Here is a 23,460-nt window from a genome sequence, read left to right as displayed (position 1 = left end):
TGTTGCTCATTAGTAAGTAGACGGGTGCTGCCGAACGGTGTGGGAAGAACACACGGGAGACAAAGGATTGAGAGCAGCTGGCAGTAAGCCTTCTGGAAGAATTCTCAGGCGTGGGAATGTGGAAGGATAGAGGGTCTGGCCAATGGCACTAGAGTTTATGGTTGGACATCTTACAGAGCCGTGTTGAACTTTGGGAAATAGGCACAGGTGGGATTCCAAGGTAACCATGAGCTGAGTTCTGACTTCACACAGCCCTGGCTTTCTCAGAGAAGCTGGAGATGAGGACAAACCTCAGAGCAGAAGTCAGTGTTTTCTTGGACATGCTGATCACAAAATGGGAAGAGCCTTGTTGCCTGCCAAGTGGTACTTTGGAAGACAGGTCTGCATGGGACACGGGGCAGGTGTGGGCGGAGGCAGGCAGCCTCTGGAGCCAAGGAGCAGAGGGAACTCAGAGAACAATGGGATGAGCACATCCCCAGGCCAGCAGGGGCCTTCGCATTGCTACCTCCCCAAAGTGCTGCAAGCAGACTACTGAGTGTGTGAGGCAGGCCAGGCTGTGGCGTGGACAAATAGCCAAACACATGAAGTAGCCGTGTCAGCTCTGTGCCAGGTGTGCAAGTGGGAAGCCCATGGTCTGAGCTGGACCCCTGGGCTAGCCTCCAGACTGCCACCAACCAGCTGGGGAGCTTGGGCAGGTCATATGACCCATGCAGTCTCAGTTCGTCCCATCTGTACAGCACAGCAGAGATTTGTACATTCAGCATGTAGCGCCTGTGGGATCAGACAGCACATTAACTTGGAGAGAGGAGCCTCACCACCATTCAGGGGCACGGAGAACCAGCGCCTACCCTCAGCCTGCCAAAAATCAAAGCGAAATCTTTGCCACTGTTACTGACTCTTGACCATGCAGAGGGGCGGGGCGTCACTGATGAAAACCAGTTTACAGTGTCTGCTGAAGCTAAACCCACACCTACCACGACCCTGCACCGGGTCTAGAGTGGCGAGTCCTAGGGCATCAGCAGAGGGGAGGCTTAACTACCAGAGTGGTTCACATCACAGTGAGAGCAGAGACTGCCCAAGAACCCCTGCATTCCTCTCAGAGAGGATAGTGGGATCCCATTTCTATAGTATCCCCAAATAAGCTACACAAAAGGATATGTCATTCAGGAAGACAAAATACAAATGGTCACACCCAGAGAAAAAGCCAGGCAAGAATGATCACAGGGAAAGAGGATGACGGTTTCCTGGGAGAGGAATAAGTAGGGACAATGGTCCTTACCGAGTGAGCTGCACTGGGTCCCCCAGGCTGTGCCCAGCAGCGCTCGCCCCTCCCACTACCACCTTTTGTGGATGCTCTGTTCCGTTCTGCGCGCAGCTGCTTGCCTCGCTTTGGATGCTTTGCACTGGGTTCTCTTTGCGCCCCAGACCGGGCGCACCCAGCTCTGCAGGCAACCTCCGCCCACGGTCCACCTGGCACTGTCCCTATGCTGCTGGGGTGGTCTTAACATGCCCTGCTGCAGGACCGCGTACCGGACTGATCAGTCGTTCCTGAGCTTGGGCATCTTGGCACGTGCCACTGCCTGGGGCCTGCGAGGTGCAGTGCCCGTCCCACCTAAGAGATCGGGCGCGCAGGACGAGATGAGCAATATAACCAGGGCAAGTGCTTCTTCCATCCTCAGTTTACCCTTCCGTGGACGAAAGCTCTGCTTCCAGGCAGTGCTCGTTATAGAGTGCACCGACTCCTGGGATCACCCAGACCACCTCACCCACCCCCAAACCAGCCCAGAGTGTAAGGCTGAGGTGGCATCGCCCTTTGAAGGCAAGCGGTGGGACCCGGCGCGCGCGCTCTCGGCGTGGGGCTGGGCGCCCCCTGCAGGCCATTGCGGGTCCCGCCCCACCTCCCAGCCCCGCCCCCGGCTTCGGCCGGCGCATGCGCGCGGCACAGCGCTCCGCGGGGCGGCGAGAGCGAGGCCGGTCCGCAGCCGCGCGGCGCTCAGCGCCCCATTCATGCTGGGCAGCGGCGACGCAGCCACGCAGCGGAGCGGAGCCCGGGCGCTGCGGCCTCGGCCTGCGCGGCGTGGGCGGCCCCGCGGAGGGCCAAGCGGCAGGGCGCGGCGATGGCCGGTGGCGGGGCGCGCCCGGGGTTGTCGGGTGAGTCGGGGCGCAACTTTCCCCTCGGGCGGCGGGAGGCTCATCGCGGCCCGGGGTCCCTAGTGGCCGGGGGGGCGCTGGCGGTAGCCAGGGGGTGTGCGCGGGGACTGCGGCGCGCGTGTCCGCGGCTGGCGTGTCCTGCGGCTCCGGCCGGGCGCCCGCGTGTGTCCGGGCGCGGTCTCCGCGAAACACTGCCGCGTCCCGGCGGGTCGCAGCGCGTCCGGGGCCCTGCGATCCGGGCGGCGCTATGTCTGTGATCGCATTCGCGGCCCCCTCCTCCAGGCAGAAGAGAAAGTTTGCAGTGGCCCCGCGGGGAGGGCCCTGCGGGTGCTCTTGTCGGCCGGTGTCGCGCCGGGTCGGACCGGGCCGCGGGTGGGGACGTGGGCCGCAGGCGAGCGCCGCGCTGGGCAGGCCTGGGCAGGGCCGCGGGATTTGGGGAGGTCCCAGGCTGTGCCCTGGGCCGGCCTCGGGCGCTGGGGTGGAAGTTACGAGGCTTCGTGGGGACCCTCGCCCCCTCCGGCCCCGGCGCGCGAGTGAGCTCCGCAGCCACCCCCGGCCCGCAGGCCCTCCACCCGGCGGCTTCAAGGGGAGATGCGGTGCCATCGGAGAGGCCGCCGGCTCGGGCCTCCTCGGCCTCCCCCTGCGCAGGGCCTCCACGGGGTCATTCCTTCTCTGGAGGCTTCCCCCTTGCTTCCTGGACGGCCCCAGGCCTGGTGTGCTGTGCGGCGAGGACGGTGGCGGTGGTGGGCTTACTCTGGCTGCTGCGGAGAAGGACGAGCATAGACTCCAGGGAGGCCCCTCTGCCTGCAGAGACCCCAGGTGCAGCTCTGGAAAGGGATGAGAAGGCTTCTGAGGGGCTACTTAGTGCTAGGGGCTGTCTCAGGCTCATCTGTGGGGTGCTGGGGCCACGCCCCTTGAAAGAAAGGGGTGTGTTGGGGGGATGGGAAGGAACTGAGCCTCTGCCCCTCAACCAGGCTCCTACCTCCGGCTCTGTTGTACCCTGGTGCTGCCTATCCCTCCAGCAGGTGCTGTGGTCCGGTGAGGGTGGTACTATCCTGTGTGTCTCCAGCCCTCCGGGAACACCCCCAATTTCTCAAGTTTCTTGCTTGTTGGGGGTAAGTAGGGGGTGGGGGTGCTGTCTTAGGCTGGCCAGGAGTCTGTTGGATCTGGGAAGCACTCAGCTAGTGCCCTAGGCAGAGGTGCAAAGCAGGGGACTCGGCTTCAGGGCCAAGCTGTCAGGCAATGGGGAGGTGGCAGCTTGGAGCCCACCAGAGGTGTCTTCAGGCACAGAGGACAGTATGGGTGGAGACTTGGGCTCTGTACAAGGTTGGCTGAGCTATGTGTTCTTGGGTTTGGGGCCAGACAAGATGTTGTGGACAAAGCCACATCCGTGGAACATCTGGCCAGGAGTACGGGACTCCAGGGAAGACCAGAAGCTGGCACCTTCTCTGGAGAGCAGGACTCCAAGGCCTCCAGGTAGAGATTAGGCCATTGGAGACCATCTCCTGTGACCTCCTGTAGGGTGGGGCAGGGTGACAAGGCAAAGCAACCCCGTGGCTGCTGAGAGGGAACCACTGGTGAGATGACAGCTAGACCAGCCTGTCCACACCCACTAGGCTCCAGAGCATCAGGGTACAGAGAGCAGGCTGGCCCCATGTGAAGGCTCTGAGGTCTTTGTTTCTGAGCAAGAACCATGGTGTCATCCAGGGTTAGGAGAGAGCAGGGTACCAGATCTGTGTGGGCCACTGGAGGCCTGTTCCAGACTGGTCCTGGCTGAAGCCCCATCACTGAACCTGTCTACTCTCCCCGGGTCCCTATTGTACACACCCAGCACCCCGTGGTCCTCCTGTTCAGCTTCTCACTAGTCCATGTTGGGGAGCTGTGGCCATTTGTGCTGCCCCATCTGCATTTCCAGCAGAAATGTGTGTTCTCCCCACCATTCTTCTAGAACACCTCCACCCCACCAGTATCCACTGGACCTGGGTCTTCTAACGCAGGTGGAAAGGCCCTTCTGGGAGCTTCTGGAGGCTAAGGTGGCCAGGCAGCTCACAGAACCCAGAGCCTGTCTGCACCCCTCCCCCAGCCTGGCCCAGCACCCGGTACCAGGCCCTACTTTGCAGGCACACACTGTTTTCTGAGTGGACTTGGCCCCTTTCCTGCCTGGGGTCTCTACAGTAGCTCTAGCTTTAGTCCCTTTCTGTCAGCTGGCTGTGTGACCTTGGATTTGTCTGAGTCCTGAGTCTAGTCTCTAGACTAGAGAAAGTAGTCCCTGCTCGTCTTTGTGTGTGGTAGGTATGGGCTTGGGATCTCCTCTTTTGTGGCCGGCTGCCCCCCAGGCCAATCCCTTCCCAGCAGCTTCTGTTGGGAGGCGGGGGAGTAGGCCCAGGGCCAGACTGGAGTTTGGATGGTGGCTTCTTCAGCCAGGTCCCTCCCGTTTAATATAAAAAGTAGGACCCGTAATTGCATTAAGACATGTATAATTATCCCGGAGGAGGGGAAAGCCCAGCCCCTGGTAATTGCAGGCCTGCTTTGAACTGATAAACGGTGAGTGATTCATGTTTTCTTTGGAGTTCACATGGACTCAGTGCTCAGCCCAGGCCCGTTTTGTCAGCAGGCAACCTGCTCTCTAGTCTGCTTTGGTTTGTGGGATAGGAGGCTGGTGGGGGTGTTCTCCCCCTCTTGTCTGCCTGTGGGGGCCCCTGGTGGCTGCTGGTTTGGGGCACAAGGCAGCTGACAGCCTGCTGGGAGGTTTCCTGCAAGGTGGTACCATCCCGTATCTACTCTGGGATTTACACCAACACTTTTTGCTGCCCTGAGCCTTAGTTTCCCCATCTGATTTCAGGTTGAAGATAGCTTTGTCCAGGCAGGCCTGGCTGGCCACTCGCCGTGACTTAATTGTTTATTCAGTCACAAGTGTTTGCCGAATCTGCTTGGGCCTGGTGGCTCTGGAGAGAAAGTGTGACCTTTCTGCACCCAGCTTATGTCCTTTGGGGGGGGGGGGGGGCATTTGAGCAATAAGTAGCCAGAACCACTAACCAAGCCTGTGCCGCCACGGATTAAAGCAGACCAGTGAGTGCTAGCAGGTAGGACATCCCAGCAGGTCCACACGTTCAGCCTGCCTGCACGAGCAGGTCAGAAGAGGCATCACACTCAGGTTTACCTGAGCAGCTGTGGGGCAGAACAAGGTGCCTTGTGCTGTACAGTAGGACATGGAAGATTAAGGACTGAGCATCTGTAACTAACTTCCTGCCTCTGGCTAGCTCCACACCTGGACTTGCAGAAGGTACATCTTTAAACCTCCATGTCCCCAACTATGAATGGACTGTGGGGGAGGGCATTGTGACTGCACACTCGCCACACTAAACACTTCCATGGTCAGACATCAGCTAAGGAGTAGGGTGAGAGGTCCCACCACCACACACACACACCAAGCCCACAGGGCAGGCTCTGTGGCCCTGCTGTCCTCAAGAGTGTGACACTTGTCAATCAGGACATGGACTTCAAACTGTTTCATCCACCAGAAAAGCAGTGTTGCCATCCCGTTGGGGACTAGGGAAACTGAGGAAAAGGAGTTGTTTCCATTAGGGCTGCTGCATTTGACCAGCACTACTCAATCCTGGGAGGTGGCACTTTTCAGATGTAGTGGAAACACAGCTGGATTTGAGGTGTCCTGCCAGGGTTTGGGAGGCAGTGCAGATCCAAAAAGTCGCCCAAACGGCCTCATGGAGTCCTGACTGTGGGTAGACATGGTGGAGGAGCCAGGAGTGGGCAGAGGACACTGTTGAGGGCTGGGATTCAGGGAGCCCTCCCTCTCTCTGGAAGTCCTCTTCGCTGAGAGTGCATTGTGAAGCTGAGTACCTGGAAGGAGGCATCGTGGGGAGTGCCCTCTGCCTGGGAATGTGGGGATTCTAGTGGGAGTTGCTGCTTCTAGATTCATCCTTAGAGTGTCAGCCTTGAGGTTTGTAAGATGCTGGGCCAAGGTCAGCCAGGGAGCAATGCCAGAGTCAAGACCCCATAGAAAGTTGCGCAGGCTAGTCTAACCTAAGCTCAGAACTATTGCCATGTGGCTGCAGAACTGTGTGTGTGTGTGTCTTTCTGGTGGTCCTTGTGGGTATGGATACTGTCTGTGCTGGGGAATGTTTAAAGTCTCAGGGGAGTAGTCCACACATCAGAGAGTGTCTAATAGTGCTGGGAGTCACCAAGGCAGCTGACACTCTGTGGAGGAGGGGATGTGTACTACAGTCTATCTCTGCTCAACTTTGGTGGGGAACACTGAGGCAGGGAACATGTCACTCATTTGAGATTGAGAATTATGAGGGATCTTGATCCTTAGGGCATGCGCAGGTTCTGGGTCAAGGTCATGTAAACCCCAGACCCTTGAAAGATGCCCTGTGTTCTTGGGCCCATTCTTGCTAGGAGTGGCAGGGCACAGACTCTAGTGGAGCACCCTGCTACCAGGCAGGTATCCTGTTTTGCTGCTGCTAGCTACAGTGTGTTCCCTGTGACAGTTGGCTCACCCTTGCAGCCTGCATGCCTCAGGACACGGAAGTGCCTCCTTTGCTCTGCTCTGTCTGGGTACTGGTAGTGGTCTTTTTGGAGGTATCTACAAAGCACACACACATGCGGAGAACTCAGGAAATGAGGAGGCCATGTATGGATGCCCTGTGCTTATGTGGGAAATCCCACACTTACATCCTCTCTTGCTTATTCTTTCCAGGGCCAAGAAACCCAGTCCCATGATGCTCACCCCTATAGGACCTGAGTACATTGACTTGAGGCCCCAGCCCACCATGCCACTGCCAACCCTGAGCCCTCGGACACTGCCGCTGCTGCTGCTGCTGTTGGTGAGGGGTGTGTGGATGGCCATCAGCTCACCCCCAGCTGGTGTGGGTCCTCAACCCACCTTCCGCACCTTTGTGGCCAGTGACTGGGGCCTCACCCACCTGGTGGTTCACGAGCAAACAGGAGAGGTATATGTTGGCGCAGTGAACCGCATCTACAAGCTGTCAGGGAACCTGACCCTGCTTCGGGCCCATGTGACAGGCCCCGTAGAAGATAACGAGAAATGCTACCCACCCCCCAGTGTACAGTCTTGCCCACATGGCCTGGGGAGCACAGACAACGTCAACAAGCTTCTGCTGCTGGACTACGCTGCCAACCGCCTGTTGGCCTGTGGCAGCGCCTCACAGGGCATCTGCCAGTTCCTGAGGTTGGATGATCTTTTCAAGCTGGGTGAGCCACACCACCGCAAGGAGCACTACCTGTCTAGTGTCCGAGAGGCCGGGAGCATGGCAGGAGTACTCATTGCCGGGCCCCCTGGCCAGGGCCAGGCCAAACTCTTTGTAGGCACGCCCATCGATGGCAAATCAGAGTACTTCCCCACGTTGTCCAGCCGCCGGCTCATGGCCAATGAGGAAGATGCTGACATGTTTGGCTTCGTGTACCAGGACGAGTTTGTGTCATCTCAGCTCAAGATCCCATCAGACACACTGTCCAAGTTCCCAGCCTTTGACATCTACTATGTGTACAGTTTCCGCAGCGAGCAGTTCGTATACTACCTCACCCTGCAGCTGGACACACAGCTTACCTCGCCTGATGCCGCTGGTGAGCACTTCTTCACCTCCAAGATTGTGCGGCTGTGTGTGAATGACCCCAAGTTCTACTCTTATGTGGAGTTCCCCATTGGCTGTGAGCAGGCTGGAGTGGAGTACCGCCTGGTGCAGGATGCCTACCTGAGCCGGCCAGGCCAGGCCCTAGCCAAGCAGCTGGGCCTTGCTGAGGATGAGGACGTGTTGTTCACGGTGTTCGCACAGGGCCAGAAGAACCGTGTGAAGCCCCCCAAGGAGTCGGCGCTGTGTCTGTTCACACTGCGGGCCATCAAGGAGAAAATCAAAGAGCGCATCCAGTCGTGCTACCGTGGTGAGGGCAAGCTCTCACTGCCCTGGCTGCTCAACAAGGAGCTGGGCTGCATCAACTCGGTGAGCTGGGGGTGGGAGCTCCTGCCACCCTTCTTGTGGTCACCTCTTATCTACACACCTTGGTGTCCCTGTTCTATCCTGGGCCTGTTTTCTGCTTTTTCCCTAGCCTGCTCCCCAGCCCTTTGAGTTAAGACCCAACACACCAGCCCCAAAGTCTGCTCCTAGTCATGACATCACCTCATGACTAGGAGCAGCATCTGTCAACACAGCTCCAAAGCTCTTGGGGAACATTGGATGATGATGATCATTTTTAGATTGTTCCCCTTTTACAGATGAGGTTATAGAGGCTAAGAGGTGGATTGATTTACCCGGGGTCATACAGCCAGCACAAGGACCCCAGATACTGCTTCTCTGGAGCTTATCACCTTATCCTCTAAGGGTGGCCATAGGTATGGCAGGGGCTCTGAATGCAGCAGGGAGATGAAGCCACCATTCTCTTGTCTCAGGAAAGGCATTGTGTCCCCACGTGTATTCTGGATGCCCTGAGACCTGCTCCTTACTCCCTGATTATTTTCCAGGGATTCCTAGCCTAACTGGCCTCCCTCTACCTCCATATCAGTGGCCTCTGCCCTAACAGACCTCAGACCCCAGAGGAGAAGCAGCTGTTCTCTTCCTTCTCCCCCTAACTCCTGTCCTGTCTATCCACCCTCCTCCTGTGCCTCCACTCTAAGCCATCACCGGAACCTTGAGGTATTGATTGCTTCCTGTCAGCACAGCAGGTCCTTCTCTGTGCCTTCTGGGTGTGCTCACCCCCTCCTACCTTGCACATCATCTTTGTTTACATGCAAGGTGCAAATGTAGGATTTGCAGAAGAAAGACTTTTTTTGGCTGTCCCCCAACTCCAGGCTGTTCCTTCCTTTGTCCATCATGGCTGTTCCTGGAGTGACTGGCCTGCTTCCATGGTTGTGGGCCCCTAGCTCACCTGCCTGTTCTTCAGGTCACCCCTCTGGGTCTTTCTCCCACTCTGGGCTCATTCACTGGAACTCGACTGCTTCACGGACCCTGTTTCTTTCCCAGAATTTTGTAGACCTTGTTTGGGTCTGGCAGGCTATATGGCACCCCTCACTTCCACCCTGGGCCTTCCTTCCCCAGCCTTGTCCCCTGCTGTGCTCAAGGTGAAGGTGCTCATAGCTGCTAAATGCTTACCTTGTCACTTCTTACAGCCCTTGCAGATCGATGATGACTTCTGTGGGCAGGACTTCAACCAGCCCCTGGGGGGCACGGTCACCATCGAGGGCACACCCCTTTTTGTGGACAAGGATGATGGCCTGACTGCTGTGGCTGCCTATGACTACCAGGGCCGCACCGTGGTTTTTGCTGGCACTCGCAGCGGCCGCATCCGCAAGGTCAGGCCTGTGTGGGCTTGGAGGGGCCCCCCTGGGTAGTGTGTTTGTGTGTGTGCAGGTCCCATCCAAGGGAGAGAAGCTAGATTTTCTCTGACAGGGAGCCAGGGTCTGTGTGTGAGGTGGGCGGGTACATGCCTCTTTGTGCCAGGCCCAGTGACCCTGAAGGGCTCAGATCTCCGGGTGCCTCTGGAGGGCCTCCTCCTTTCTGGGCTTCCATGGGAAGTTTTCCTCTGTCCTGTTGTTTATCTGGGGGCCCAAGGGTAGACGAGGCTTGTTCTACTGTACAAGACTTTCAGGGCCATTGTACAGAAGCCCAGGTCCTAAAGGACGGTTTGGGTGTCTAGGGACTGGAGGGGAAGCTTGTGTAGATGTTGGGTTGGGCAGGACTGTGCAGTCCCCCTCCCCATTGAGCCCTCCTTTCAGCCCTGGGAGATCTGGTGTCTGCTGAAGCAGCACTTTGAGTCAGCCAGCCCCACTCCCACCCACCATGCAGCAAAGCAACGCCAAGGCCAAGGGCAGGGCAAGGGGAGTGCCCCGCCCCCATCACACCGTAGCCTGGTGCCTAGGGAGCGGGTGGCCTGAGTGACCGAGGGCCCAGCTTAGTAGGCCTTGGGGTGAGGCTGGCTCTGTGTACTGAACTGTTTGATTTCTAGACTCTCTTCCTTTCCACGACTGGCTGGACAGTGAAGGTTTCCAGAGGCTGTGGGTTTGCCTGTCACTGGGTAGGCAGTGGGTGGGGTCCCACATGGATGGAAGCAGCCTCTAGTAACACTGAAAGGTGGAGTTGCCTGGGTACCCAGAGGGCCGTCAAGCAGGGCCAGGAGATGAAATAACAGCTGAGAGCTCTTGCTGACACAGCCCCCTCCCTCTGGCCTGACTGCTCGTGTGCCTGTGGGTGAGACTGGGCCCACGGCCAAAAAGGCCTGACTGCTCTCAGCCCCTAGCCTTGTATGCGGAGCCTCAGCTCAGCCTTCCTGTTCTGGGATCTCTGGGAAGTCCTCATATCAGTGTCACTACCCTGGGCTGGGGTGCTGCTGCTCGTGGTCTTGAGGCCTTGGAACCTGAGCTGGTAATTGAGGGGCCTTCGGGGTAAGCGAGGAATCCATGGATTCTCTACAGTATAGTCCCAGCACCTGGCCAGTGGAGGTGGCTGGTTGAAAGACTCAGACCAGGTCCCTCCTGCCCTTGGAGCCCTGTCCTGTTTGTTGTGACTTTCAGGTGGTGTAGGTGTGCCCTGGAACTCCAGTGTAGCCTTTTCTATAACTTAAGAGTGCCTCAAGAAGGTACATGGGACTGGGAAGCCACTGAGGGGGGTTGTGGAAGCTGGGGTGCAGCAAACCTAGAGACATTCTTTTGGGGTTCCCTAGTGCCTATCTCCTAATTGGAGATGGGCTTCTATGGTTGGGAGTGTCCCTTTTGATGTCCTGTGTGAGGGGGTGGCAGACAGCCCCAAGTGAGGCTGGGAAAACAGGTCCCTCCAGTCCTGTCTCCTTGCTGCCTCCTGGGCCCCAGGGGCCCCTTTGGTTCCCGGCTTTGGTTGGCAAACTCAGAGCATACCTGTTCCCCAGAGTGTTGGTTGGCAGTGCTCCCACAGAGAGGAAACTGAGTCCTGGAGTATGGAACCTTGGAGGCTATCCATGAGCAGAGGCTGCATTGTGAGCCGTATCTGTGGCAGAGGTTGAATTGCCAGCCCTGCTGCCCCATTCCTGTCTCCTGCCTCCCCGCTCTCTCATGCCCAAGAGGGCGTGTGGGTGAGCAGGTAGGAGTGGGGTCGCCTCTGCTGTCCAGGCCAGGTTACCCCCTTGAGATTTTGTTCGGACAGCCACTAGACAGTCCCGCTGAGGAGCTGATTCTTTGCCCCCAGCCGGTGCTAAGTGCAGCTCTTGAGTGGATGAGGCCTTTCTGGGTATATGGGATCAGCTGCCGGGACGGTGTGTGCAAAGTTGAACCGACGTTTCGTTTCGATGTCTGTGGTTGAACTGGGTGCATGCTGTTCCACTCAGGGCATGATGTAATTACGTCACAGGACCCGGATGTCTGACCCTTTTCACCCATTCCACCTGTCCCAGACGTGGGATTTCATGAAATGGTTTAACAGGTGTTCCTGTCTTATCAATCTTCTTTTGTTGCCACTGTTGTGCAAATGAGGTGTTTCTGAGGTTTGTCAGCTCTCCTCTCTGTCTGTGTGAGCCTTTCTTTTCAGTAATGAGCCCCCTCGTGTGAGCATGCAGAGTGCTTATGTGACTGACTCACTCAAAGCCTCATTCCAGCATCCATTTCATGGATTGGGAAACTGAGGCACAGAGCAGTCATGTGACATGAGTCCAGGTGCCTTGCTCCCTCCCTCCCCTCTTCAGTGGGTTCTTGGGGGATGACTAGAACCTAGCAGGGCTCTGAGACTTAAGCTCTGCTTCAGTGACTCTGGGGGGCCCATTCCCTCACTACCCTTTTCTTAGTTGCTGGTCCCTAGAACTGCGTCCAGGGCTGCTATGGTGGCCTTTGAGATTGTGGTGGCCTCCAGGCGGTATCTTTAAGTTGTCCCTGGGAGTAGGGTGGAGTCCCTTCTACCTGTCCTGGCTTGGAAATGCCTGTAGCTCCCACTGCTGGGCCTGGGGCCTGGTCCACTTCCAGGCAACAAGATTCCCACAGCCTGTACCTCCCCAGGTCATGACCCTGACAGATGGGCGACTTTCTTTGGTTCCCTGTTCAAGCTAGTACTAGCCCTTTGCCTGTGGACTGCGAGCTACCTCCTGCATCTGGGCTTTGGAGTGGCCTCCTGAGTCCTCTTGTTTTTATCCATGCTCCTCCCACCCCTAAGGCTTCTGGGCCTGGCTCTGCTGACTGACCAGCTGTACACAGGGGTGCCCATGACCCCACCTCCTCCCCCACTCTCAGCACTGTGTGTTGGAGCCTGGACTCTGGGGACCCCAGGCCATTGCCTGACCTAGGGCAGGCAGACTGGGCTGGCCCCTCCCATCTTTCCCAGGCCTGGGACTTCCAGGGCTTTAAAAAGCATCCAGGGAGCTCCAGAGACTTGGCTGGCCCTAGGCCAGGCCCTGCCAAACGTGTTGTTGTGTAAAATTGTAGCGATTAATTTAAGACCTGCCAACTTCAGCTGCTCAAGGCCTGGCTGGGGTGCCCCTACCTCCCCCTTCTTCCCCAGAGCCCTGCCTGCCAATGTGACCCTCCCCCAATAGAGGCCATCTCTCTGGAATGCCCCTCCCAGAATCCTCTTGGGCCCCCAGAGCCCTAGCCCTGTGAGTAGCTCCCCCTACAGCCTCCAAAGAGCCATTTCTAGCTAGAGTTCCCAGGTGCAGCCCTTGTTTGGTCCTGCAAGATGACCCAGGTGCCTCTACAAAAAATAGGCTCTGGACTCCTGCCAAGTACTTGCTCCAGGCTATTACAGATCTGGTGTACCCCAGGCCAGTCACCCTGTCCATTTATATGTCAGGGCCAAGGGACTGTGCACTTTGAGGTCCAGCCAGGTTCTCTGGTAAGCGTGCCAGATAGAATATTGCCTCTTTTGCCAGGATATCCCCCCCCCCAAGAATCTGGATATCTATATTCTTTTGTGTAAGAGGTTGTTCAATGTTGGTAATTAACCCACATTTTCAGAAATTTTTTATGAGCCATATAGCGTGCTTTTGGACCATTAGTTTGGGGCCAGAGACCCACACTATGACATTATACAGCTGAGGAAAAGCATCACAGGCCAATGGGGGTACCAAAGCTGAAGGAAGGGCCTGAGGAAATGAATACTGTATCTTCTCGGGCCAGTTTGGGGCCCAGCCTTTGAGGAGGTCTACCCTGGCTCTCCTGGAACCTCTTTCCTTTCCTGGACTTGCATGAGCCTAAGCTTCCCTGTGAGCTGTCCGGATGCTTAGGGAGGGTGGAAGGCAGGACTGCAGTGTAGGTAAGGACAGGCAGTGGTAGTCATTAGATCACTATACCTTCTTGTCTTCTTGCTGCTGTGAGCCTCTGCAACAGAGGTGTGGCTGTGGAGCCCAGTGTCTGCCAGACCCATGCTCACAGGCCTTGAAGGCCATCCCCTTCATGCCCATCTGTCCAGGCATAGATGTCTGGCTCTCCCAAGGGTGTGTGCTCCCCAAGGTGTTAATCAGTGTCTTCACATGTACTGAAAGGAGGGCACAGCTCTGCTCAACACATCTGAAGCCTGGAGCAGAAGTGAAACCGCCAGCCAGCTTGCTGTACAATTCAGTGTGCCGGTGGCCTTCTTCATATACAACTGCTTCTACTGCCAGCGGAGTCTGTACTGCTGCAGCTGCCTGGGGACAAACAGCTCCTCCTCCCACCACAGGCCCTTGACCTTGGATGCCTCCAGCCTGCCCTCTTTGCCTCTGCCCCCAGCCCTGCTAGAGATCCTGTGTCCTCAGTGGCACCAATAGTGGTGCCCACAGTGAAGACTCACTGGGGGGCGCATCACCTTCCCCAGATCCCCTCCAAGGCTCTGCCCATTCCAGGGCTGCCCTCGTTGACCCCTTGCGGCTGTCGTGCTGGGAATGGGCTGAGTCATGTGCATTTCCTTTGTGTCCTTTGCTCAGCTGCTGTAAGGTTCATCCTGACCACAGTGTCAAGCTGTGGCCTGCTCTGGATCCATGAGCTGCACACTGTGTGGGCTACATGCAGGTCAAGCATGCAACCCTCTGCTTGGCATGCAGGGTTTCATGCAACACTGCTCCAAGGACCCAGCCTTTGGGGGATAGGTTTTGACTGTGTTAGGAGGAGCTGCTAGTCTCCTTCTTGATCTTTTCATCTAACCTCAGATGTCTTGTTCCAAGCACTAGGTGGGAGACCCATGACTCTGCTTGGCAGAACCTGTTTCTGCTTTCTCCCTCTGCTGGCTGTGAGTAGGGAATGGAGGGGCCCAGGCTGCCTGTCTTCCGTGGAGTATGTTTGTCCCTGTGGAACCCGTGTGCACTCATGGTGCTGAGCAGACATGTGTCTCCTGGGAGCACTACCACCCTCTTGCTGGTTCTAAAGGAGGCGTGCAACCAGGGGCTGAGTTGAGACACAGACCCAATCAGTGCTAGCTAGCTACTAACTCCAGTCTGATGGCAGATGAGCTCCTAGTGGCCAAGAGGTCACTCAGATACACATGGAAGTCACCCTTAGAACAATCAGCTGGCATTGTGCCCTTCTCTGAATATCCCCCCTAGGCAGCCATTCTCCTGATAGTAGTCAGGACCCGTCTATGGCAGGGGAGGCCAGAATAGCCCCAGCCCAGGGCTCTTCTAGGAAAAGTGTTTTATGAGTAGAGAACAGTGGGATCAGAGCCCAGAGTCTCCCAGTAACCCTCAGTAAGATGCTCTCTCCTATGGAACTGTGAGCCCCTGAATTCTCAGTCCTAAGAAGTGATCTACTGTGTGGGAGAGGTCAGTGCAGAAACAGGCTGCAACAGGTCCTCACAGCCCTGGATGGCCTCTGCAAGAGTGCTATCTCCTGGCCCTCTACCTTTATGTGTGGTGGAGGTAGAGGCTGGAGAGATGTGACTCCTGCAGCCCCTGCCTACACCTGGCCCAATTATACCTATTGGGCACCTTCAAACCGTGTTTTGTCATCCAGTTATGGGTAGCATAAGTGCCAGCTACTCTTACACTGTCAGCCTGCCTGGCCTTTGTGTGTGGTGGGGATGCAGGAGGGGGCTAGAGGAAAGGCCTTTATGGGCATGGAAGCCGCCTTATGTAGCCCCTTCCTGTGACGACTTCCCATGGAAGACAGCCTTGGCAGTTGTGTCTGCAGAAGTTCCCAGGCTGCTGCCCCTGGTCTGTAATCTCACCCAGACCCTGTCCTGCAGAGTGAGATCGGCTCACTCAGTACATGCTCACAAGCAGGGGGGCCAGGGCTAAGTAGTTTGTAGGGTCAGCCCAGGCTGTTGTTGGGGTGAGCAGAGCAAGGGACCTCTCCTCTCTTGGGTTAGGCAAAACTGGGCAGCCCCCTGCCTCCGGGCAGCTAGGGCGCGTGCCGGCCTTGGCATACAGCCTGGATGGCCCAGACATCCTCTTCAGCAACCCCGCCTGCCCTCAGTCTGGATAATGGCCCTATTGTTGGCTCTGGACTGGATGGACAGCTGACCTGGCCAGGCTGTCAGCTGCCTGCCCACCCGCCTGTAGCAGTTGGCCAGGGCCTTAGAGGTGATTGGAACCCAGCAGGCAGCCTGGCCAGGCCTTCCCCACTAGTGGCAGCCTCCTCTCCAGCCTGACAAAGTGCTCTCTGGCCTCTCCTGGGGTGCCCTGGGAGCCATGGGTAAAGTACTTCCTGGCCTGCTGTATTGTGGTTGGTGCTCTGTCCATAGGGGAGATCAGATCCTGGCCTGGCTTCTCTCGATGGTCAACTCAGATTCCAGGTCTACCCACAACAGAGGCCAGAGTCTTGAGAGGCACAGGCATAGGATGGGGAGAGCCTATGTCACCAAACAGGTGCTGGTGCAGCTTGACACTGTGTCCAAGGAGGCTATGTAGCTCCACCACAGCCTCTGGGGGCAATGGGCTCTTGAGGACAGTTATGGAAGATTCTGGTGTCTGGGGAAAAGTGTGAGAAGCAAGAAGGCAACTGCTGGAAGTGGTAAGGATGCCTGGGATGCCCCAGCCTATGCCTTCCTATGCTCTGCCAACTGCCCAGCTGCTTTTCAAGGGGCTGCTAGACCAGCTGTCTCCAGGTGGGTGGGCCTGGAGTGGACAGCTGTGGGCTGAGACATTGGCACGTGGGCTCTGCTGCCCTTCTATTGCCCTGGCCCTGTGCCCACTCTGCCTCCTGAAGCTCTTCCTTTTGCCCTCCTAGGATGCCCTCCTGGCTGACTCCCCAGTACTTCGGGGCAGACTATGACCCCAGTTACAGTTGGAGGTCCAAGGCTTTGTTTTTCTCACAGGTTCTGTGTGACTCTCAGTTTACCTCTTATCTGTGTGGTCTGATGAAGCTGGCTATACTGTAGTGACTGTAGCTTAGTGGGTTGCAGCATGACCCGGGGAACATCATTCCAGTCAGGTGTTGCCTTAATGTTTGCATGTATGGGCCTTATTGTACATGTGTAAAAGTACACAGGGAATGCTATCAAATACACATACACATACAGAGGGACCTGTATTACATATGTATATACATGAGGACCCCATTACACATGTATATACATGAAGGCTCCATCACACATGTACAGACAGGGTCCCCATTACACACATGTATACCAGAGGATTCCTTCATCTATGCACATGGGGACTCCATCAAATATGTATATACAGGGACTTCATTATATGTGCATAAGAACCCTACTACAAGCCGGGCGGTGATGGCGCATGCCTTTAATCCCAGCACTCGGGAGGCAGAGGCAGGCGGATCTCTGTGAGTTCGAGGCCGGGCTGGACGGACAGCCTCCAAAACAATACAGAGAAACCCTGTCTCGTAAAAAACCAAAAAAAAAAAAAAAAAGAACCCTACTACATGTACACACAAAGGTCCTATCAAACACATACACACAGGAACAGCTTACATGTGTGTACATGGACCACACCCTACATGTGTCTACAGGTTCTCCATCACACACATATATATCCTCTTAAGTATTCTGTTATGCATAGATCCAGGGACTACATGTAAATGTACACAATGATCTATCACATACATATCCATTGAGACCCCCATCACATGTGTGTGCACAAACCTTACTACATATGTATACAGGGTCTCCTTCCATGTGCTCACACAGGGATCCACCATGTATATACAAAGTGTCGTCACACATGCTTATATTCAGAGACTAGAACGTGCCTGTGCATACCAATACCCATTATACCTGTGTATGCAGAGGCCATCACACATATGTATACAAAGGGTCCCTATCCCATGTATACACTGAGACCCTCTTCACATATTTGCACATTGAGGCCCTATCATACCTGTGTACATAGGAATTCCATCATCACATACGTGTTCATGACCCTTGTCCCATGTGTGTACACAGGGACCCCTTCAACTGGTATGTACCCAAGGACCTGTCATGGATACATCCATTGCACGTGCAATCACAGGGCAGGGACACCGTATGTGTACATATAGGAACCCATTCCTTGTGTATACAAAGGAACCTCATCACCCACATGTGCAGAGACTCCATTATGCATGTGGTTAGGGAAGTGCATCACACACTATACACATAGGGACCTCATCATGCATGTACCTCAGGAACTCCATCACACATGTGTTCTTACAGGGCTTGTATTTATTTTCTTTGCTGGCTCTGTGATAAAATTCCCTGACAAAAACAACTTAATGGAAAAAGGGTTTGTTTTAGCTCACTGTCCTGGAGGGATAGAGTCCATCACAGTAGGGAGGCCATGGCAGCAGGCAGGCACATGGGACAGAACTATAACCTTCAAAGCTCGCCCCTGTGATGCTTTTTAAGACTCCCACCTCAAGCAGGTTCTAAAACATCCTCACACGGTGCCACCAGCTGAAAGTTAAGTAAACACATGCGCCTATGAGGGACATTTCATCTTCAAAACGTAAGTCCCATTATCACACATGCACTCGGGGACACTGTATATATAGGGCCCACCACACTGGTATGCGCAGAGGTCCTGTCAGGTCTGCCTGTGCATGGCTTGGCTCAGAGCATGGTGCTGCTACCCAGTCATGTCCATAGCACCTCCCCCAATACCTCCACTTCCTCTAGCTCAGGACTGGTTTCCACACTCTTCCGCTGGTTTCCCTAGAGTTAGCCTCTACTGGGCCATATCCTTGGGACCTGGTTGTGGATGTGTCCCATTGCTGGGCAGGTGGATGGACAGCTGGACTCACATGCCCCCAACTGCAGCTGTCTGTGAAGACCACCTGTTCCAGTCAGTTAAGCCAGCAGACTGGGGGCAGGGTCTCCTGAGCCTGGGTGGCCTCTAGTCCTTTCCTTACTGACCTCTCAGAGAAAGGCCTGCTCTCTGCCCTGGCCTGTCCCTTCCCTGAATGCCTGGAGCTGATGTGTCTACCCAGGCTGGGAGGGGTGGTGGCAGGCAGGATAGGACTGGGGTCATATCCCCAACCGTACCTTGCCAGTGGTAGTCAGTGTGGCAGGAGTCCCCAGGTCCCTGTGCAGAGCACCCTGCATGCTGGGTGCAGATCTGTCAACTGGGGTGGGATCTTCCTGGACTGTGCAGGTGGGTGAGCCCAGGGTGTGAGGGAAGGAGAGCCCTGGCTGTGGTCTTAGAGGCTTGGAGGACATTGATCTGGGACTGTCAGTCCCCTGAACACTGGACAGACTGTTTCCTGGCGCCTGTCTCAGGTTGGCCTTCCTGTCTGCCAGGGTGGTGGGTGCTGGTGTTTCACTCCCATTTCATGGATGGAGAAACTATGGTGGAGAGCTTCAGCACCCCATGTGGGTCCTTTCAGCTGAGAGACATCAAGCCGAGTGCGGGCCTACACAGCGTGAGTCCAGCCTTGCCGTGACTGCTGTGCTACCCACAGTGTGGCAGTGTGAGCTAGCCGGAGCAGTGTGGCAGCTCTGGCACAGGCATCAAGGGACCTGGCTCCCTCCCCTGCTCTGACATAGCTGAGCAGTATAGGTTTAGATTAGGGTTGGTGTCCTTGCCTGCTCCTGGGGTACTGGGCTGCTGTGGCCCCTTACCACCTTAGCCAGCTGTTGTTGCTTGTCTATCAGAGGCCTAGGAACAAAGTTTGGGCAACTGTGGGCCCAGCCCCAGAAGGCCTCCCAGGACCTCCTCCCTTACCCTGCTCTTCTGGGCCTGGTTTGACTTAAGCCTGTCTTGGTGTAGAGGCAGCTGAGCGGATGTGGGGGGTGGCCCAGGCTCTCAGGAATGTGACCCTCCCCCCTCTCTCAGCCAGCAGCCTCTTGGCCCAGAGACACAAGGCCCCACCCTGGCTGGCCCCTCTCCCAGCTCCTGACAGAGCTGGCCTACACAGGGTGCTGATTTTGCCTGACCCTGCTGACCACAGGTCTGTCCTGCCCCCTCACTGTGGGGTACAGAGAAGGCCAGGCTCACTCCAGTCCCCCACCTTGAGGTAGAGAGGTAGACTCGATGGGTTAAAAGCTAGACGTGGGTTTTGGGCAGCCTTAGCTGCGCAGTGGGTAGAAGCAGCTGCAGGTCCTGTGCCCAGGAGACTGTGCCTGGACCCAGCTGAGCCGGCAGACATGCCCCACGAGTCCCATCCTGAAAGCCCCCGTGGGTCTTTCTGTTAATTAAATACATTTGTTTGGTAAAAGCAACTAAAAATACTTGTAGCACCAAGGCTGTAGGGAAGGAGCAGGCTAATTAGTGCCTGGCTTGTTTGGGACCTGAACTATATTTCCATGCTGGTGAGACTCCCTTCTTTCTAACACCTTGCTGGGGTGTTCCTCACCCCAAGACACCTAGGGACAGCCTTGGCCTGGCTATGTGTGAGCCCCATGTCTTTTTCCCCAACTAGACTGACCACCAGGTCTTTGCATGCCCCCTCGCCTCAAACCTGCTTTCCTTCGCAGGCCTTAGGTGATCCATGAAAGAGTCCAGAGTACCTGAAGCTTGGTGGTAGGCACTGTAACCCATGTGTACCCTACCATTGAGTTTTGGTATCGGGACTGATAGAGGAACCAAGACACACCCACCTGCTCAGTGTGTCTTGTCCTGTCTCTGTGTCCTTGGGCTGAGCTGGGTCAGGGCAGTGAGCTGGATCAGCCTTGCCTAAGTCTGAACCAAGCCTGGGACTTTGGTGGGGAGGTACATGTTGGTGGATGAGGTAGGTCTAAGAGAGAGTATTGTTAGCCTGTCTCACTGACCGCTCTTGCTAATAACACAGATTCTGGTGGACCTTGCAAACCCCAGTGGCAGGCCGGCCCTGGCTTATGAAAGTGTGGTGGCTCAGGAGGGCAACCCTATCCTGCGTGACCTCGTCCTCAGCCCCAACCACCAGTACCTCTATGCTATGACGGAAAAGCAGGTACGTGCAGCTGGCTGCTCAGCCATGGGCTGTCAAGGTGGCTGGGATGGGTTCCCTAGCCAGAGAACCCCATCATAAGGAAACTGAGGAATAGCTTGTCTGGAGTCATGAGGCTGCTTTTCCCCCTGGAGGTACCCTATTGGCTATAAAACCTGACATGTCACTCACCAGTCAGATGAGCGGTGGACTTATTCTAGGAAGTGTGTATATAAGGATTCCATGCCATCCATGTAGCCTCAGACTCCCTAGGACCTGGTCAGGAAGGCCCTCTTCCTCTCCCTGTGACCTCTAACCATGGAAGTTGGTGCTTGAAAGACAACATGGTCCAAGCACAGGTGCCATTGAAGGGCTGAGCTGGGATGCTGGGCTGAGCCTACCTGGCTCAGGCTCTGACTGTCTGTAATGGGTCATGACTATACTACTTGTGGGACTATGGCCAGCCCTGCCTGCCTAGTTTTTCAAGGTGGTGTTTTTATGTGCCCAGCCTTACCAGCTTGGTGCCTATTCCAACCCTTCTGTGCAAACTGGTGTCCTTATGACAAATGGAAAGGCAATAATTAGAGGGGAACAGGAAGGATGCCAGGCTTTGTGACCAGCTCTTGCTTCTGAGCATAGTTGGTTCTGCCTCTGGAGTCCTGAGAGCTGGGGAGACCCAGAGTCTGTCTGCCCCTCTGAGCACCTCCGGGGTTGGCCATGCCCCTTCTCTCTGAGCACAGCTGTGGTTGGCCCCAGTCATTTTTCACTGACAAGTCTGTCTGTCCCTCAGAAGCCCAGGCTAGGAAGGGGTCCAGACAGGTGGGAGATAAAGTGTGGCTACAGCTGTCGGGCTCAGCTGGCTACCTGTCTTGTCCCTGTTGGACCCACTTGTCTGACGCAGGGTGACCAAGCCTGGCTTTTGAATGCACTGAGCTCCTACAGGATGGGGACTGCAGGGACAGGATGGGAGCCTGGGATAGGCCTAGTTAGGCCTCACGCTATGATTCCTCCCCAGGTGACTCGGGTACCTGTGGAAAGCTGTGTGCAGTATACTTCCTGTGAGCTGTGCCTGGGGTCTCGGGATCCTCACTGTGGCTGGTGTGTCCTGCACAGTGTGTAAGTCTGGAAGGTCTGGCTTGAAGGGGTGGGTGACATTTAGCCTGGTGGCCCCAGTCATCATAGCTGCCCTGGAGCTGCCTGAGTCTCATTTGACCTCACTGACCAGTGATGGGAATGTTATAAGGTGGGGGCGGAAGAAGCCATGTCCTCAGCCCAGGGACCCCTCTCTGGTGACCTTGGAGACTCTGGACCCCTATGGGCCCAACCTGGGCACATTCTACCTACAGCTGCTCTAGGCAAGATGCCTGTGAGCGGGCAGATGAGCCCCAGCGGTTTGCCTCTGACCTGCTGCAGTGTGTGCAGTTGACTGTCCAGCCACGCAATGTGTCAGTCACCATGTCCCAGGTGCCGGTGAGTTTGGCTGCTGGGGGTGGCTAGGAGATAGTATTGGGTGGAGCAAGTGGGAAAGGCATCCACTCACCCAGGCCTTCTGCCACGGGCCAGCTCGTGCTGCAGGCTTGGAACGTGCCTGACCTCTCAGCTGGTGTCAACTGCTCCTTCGAGGACTTCACAGAAACTGAGAGCATCCTGGAAGATGGCCGCATCCATTGTCGCTCACCCTCTGCCCGGGAAGTGGCACCCATCACACAGGGCCAGGGTGAGTGGGCACCCTTCCTGCTCAGCAATAGCAGACACGGGCGGAAAGCCAAAAGCAGGAGGTGTGTGGGGCTGGGTAAACTTGAGGAGAGGTCAGAGTGGAGGTGGGGACGTTTGTTCTGTGTGTGACGAAAGCCTGGGGAAGGTTTGAACACAGCCCCTTTCTGCCTGCTATGGTCAATTTAGTTGTTCAACATTTGGCAAGTAGCCCAGTGAGTTCACTTAGTCCAACCTTCACGAGGAAGCTGTATTCTGACTCCTTACTGGACATCAGCCACCTGGGGCCTAAGCTAGAGGTCTAATGGGCTGGCTTCCATCTGGACCCTCTCTGTGGGGGCCAGGCTCTGTGGTCTATGACCTGGTGCCTCAGCCTCTCTATTCTGCAGGAGACCAGCGGGTGGTGAAGCTCTACCTCAAGTCCAAGGAGACGGGAAAGAAGTTTGCATCTGTGGACTTTGTCTTCTATAACTGCAGTGTTCACCAGTCGTGAGTGTCCCCAGATCATGCCCTTGTTACAGACCCATCCCTGGGGTCTTGCTGCAGACACTTTGCAGGCCTGCCCTCCTGCAGCTGACATCTAGTCAAACAGGCAGGGTAAGAGGCCCCCACAAAAGCAGCCTGCCAGTGAAGAGCTGGCTGGGCAAAGTCCTAAGGGTAGCATAGAGGAAGGCTGTGGCTGTGGAGAGCTGCTTAGAAACTGGGTAGGAGAGTGAGATGTGACCTATAAAAAGCCCCGCTGGCCACCAGAGTGGGGGCAGGACCTCTGAGGGAGACAATGATTTGGGACATTGTGGAACCCAGATATGGCACCTTAGTGCCATCTCTGGCTTGGCTATAGCTGCTGCACAGTAGGACAGCCAGGCATTGGCTTCTGCCTAGTTCCTCAGGCTTCTGGCTGAGCTCAGGAAGTTAGGTTTGGTCAGCTCTGCTTGCTGCTTTCCATCTTGGCTGTGAGCACCTGGCTTAAGGAACGAGGGAGCTGGGGTGACGCATAGTCCATTCACCAGCCAGGGCACGGGTCAAGAGAGGCCCTCAGAAGGCCAGTGCAAGGGCGAGGATTTCAAAGAGAACTATAACAGGTTTGGCCTGGGAGATGGGGCTGACTGACTTTTCAGTCATACTTTTATTTGTTGGTAGAGTCCCAGGGCCTTCTCTTATCCAGGCAAGGTAGGTCATCTCCAGAACAGGAGACTAATATATTCAGGGTCCCTTAGGATTGTCTTCAAGTAGGGCAATCCTGGGGTGCAGGAAAAGGCGTGTTCTGGAGGCCGTGAGGTTATCTTTACAGAGCCACAGAGTTATGAGATGCAGATTGAGCAGCATCTGCCTGGGTGGAGCTGATGTGGATAGGACAGTCA

General features: G+C 56.0%; 1 protein-coding gene across 1 annotated transcript in view; it reads left to right on the top strand.

Annotated features, from left to right (window-relative positions):
- The first annotated feature begins 2,068 nt into the window (after positions 1–2,068).
- The window catches only part of Plxna1 (plexin A1), a 45,199-nt gene continuing 23,807 nt past the window's right edge, over positions 2,069–23,460 (top strand). The window contains exons 1-8 of the mRNA XM_040739317.1: positions 2,069–2,151; positions 6,869–8,129; positions 9,293–9,475; positions 20,270–20,410; positions 21,402–21,502; positions 21,733–21,856; positions 21,950–22,103; positions 22,489–22,588. Of these exons, the coding sequence (XP_040595251.1) occupies positions 6,888–8,129; positions 9,293–9,475; positions 20,270–20,410; positions 21,402–21,502; positions 21,733–21,856; positions 21,950–22,103; positions 22,489–22,588 (2,045 nt within the window). The 5' untranslated portion in view covers positions 2,069–2,151; positions 6,869–6,887. The remainder of the gene's footprint in view (positions 2,152–6,868; positions 8,130–9,292; positions 9,476–20,269; positions 20,411–21,401; positions 21,503–21,732; positions 21,857–21,949; positions 22,104–22,488; positions 22,589–23,460) is intronic.

This window comes from Mesocricetus auratus, unplaced genomic scaffold (assembly GCF_017639785.1).
Source record: "Mesocricetus auratus isolate SY011 unplaced genomic scaffold, BCM_Maur_2.0 Super-Scaffold_100676, whole genome shotgun sequence".
Lineage (NCBI taxonomy): Eukaryota > Metazoa > Chordata > Mammalia > Rodentia > Cricetidae > Mesocricetus > Mesocricetus auratus.
Note: the sequence above shows the minus strand (reverse complement) of the source record. Positions and strands in the feature narration are given on the sequence as shown.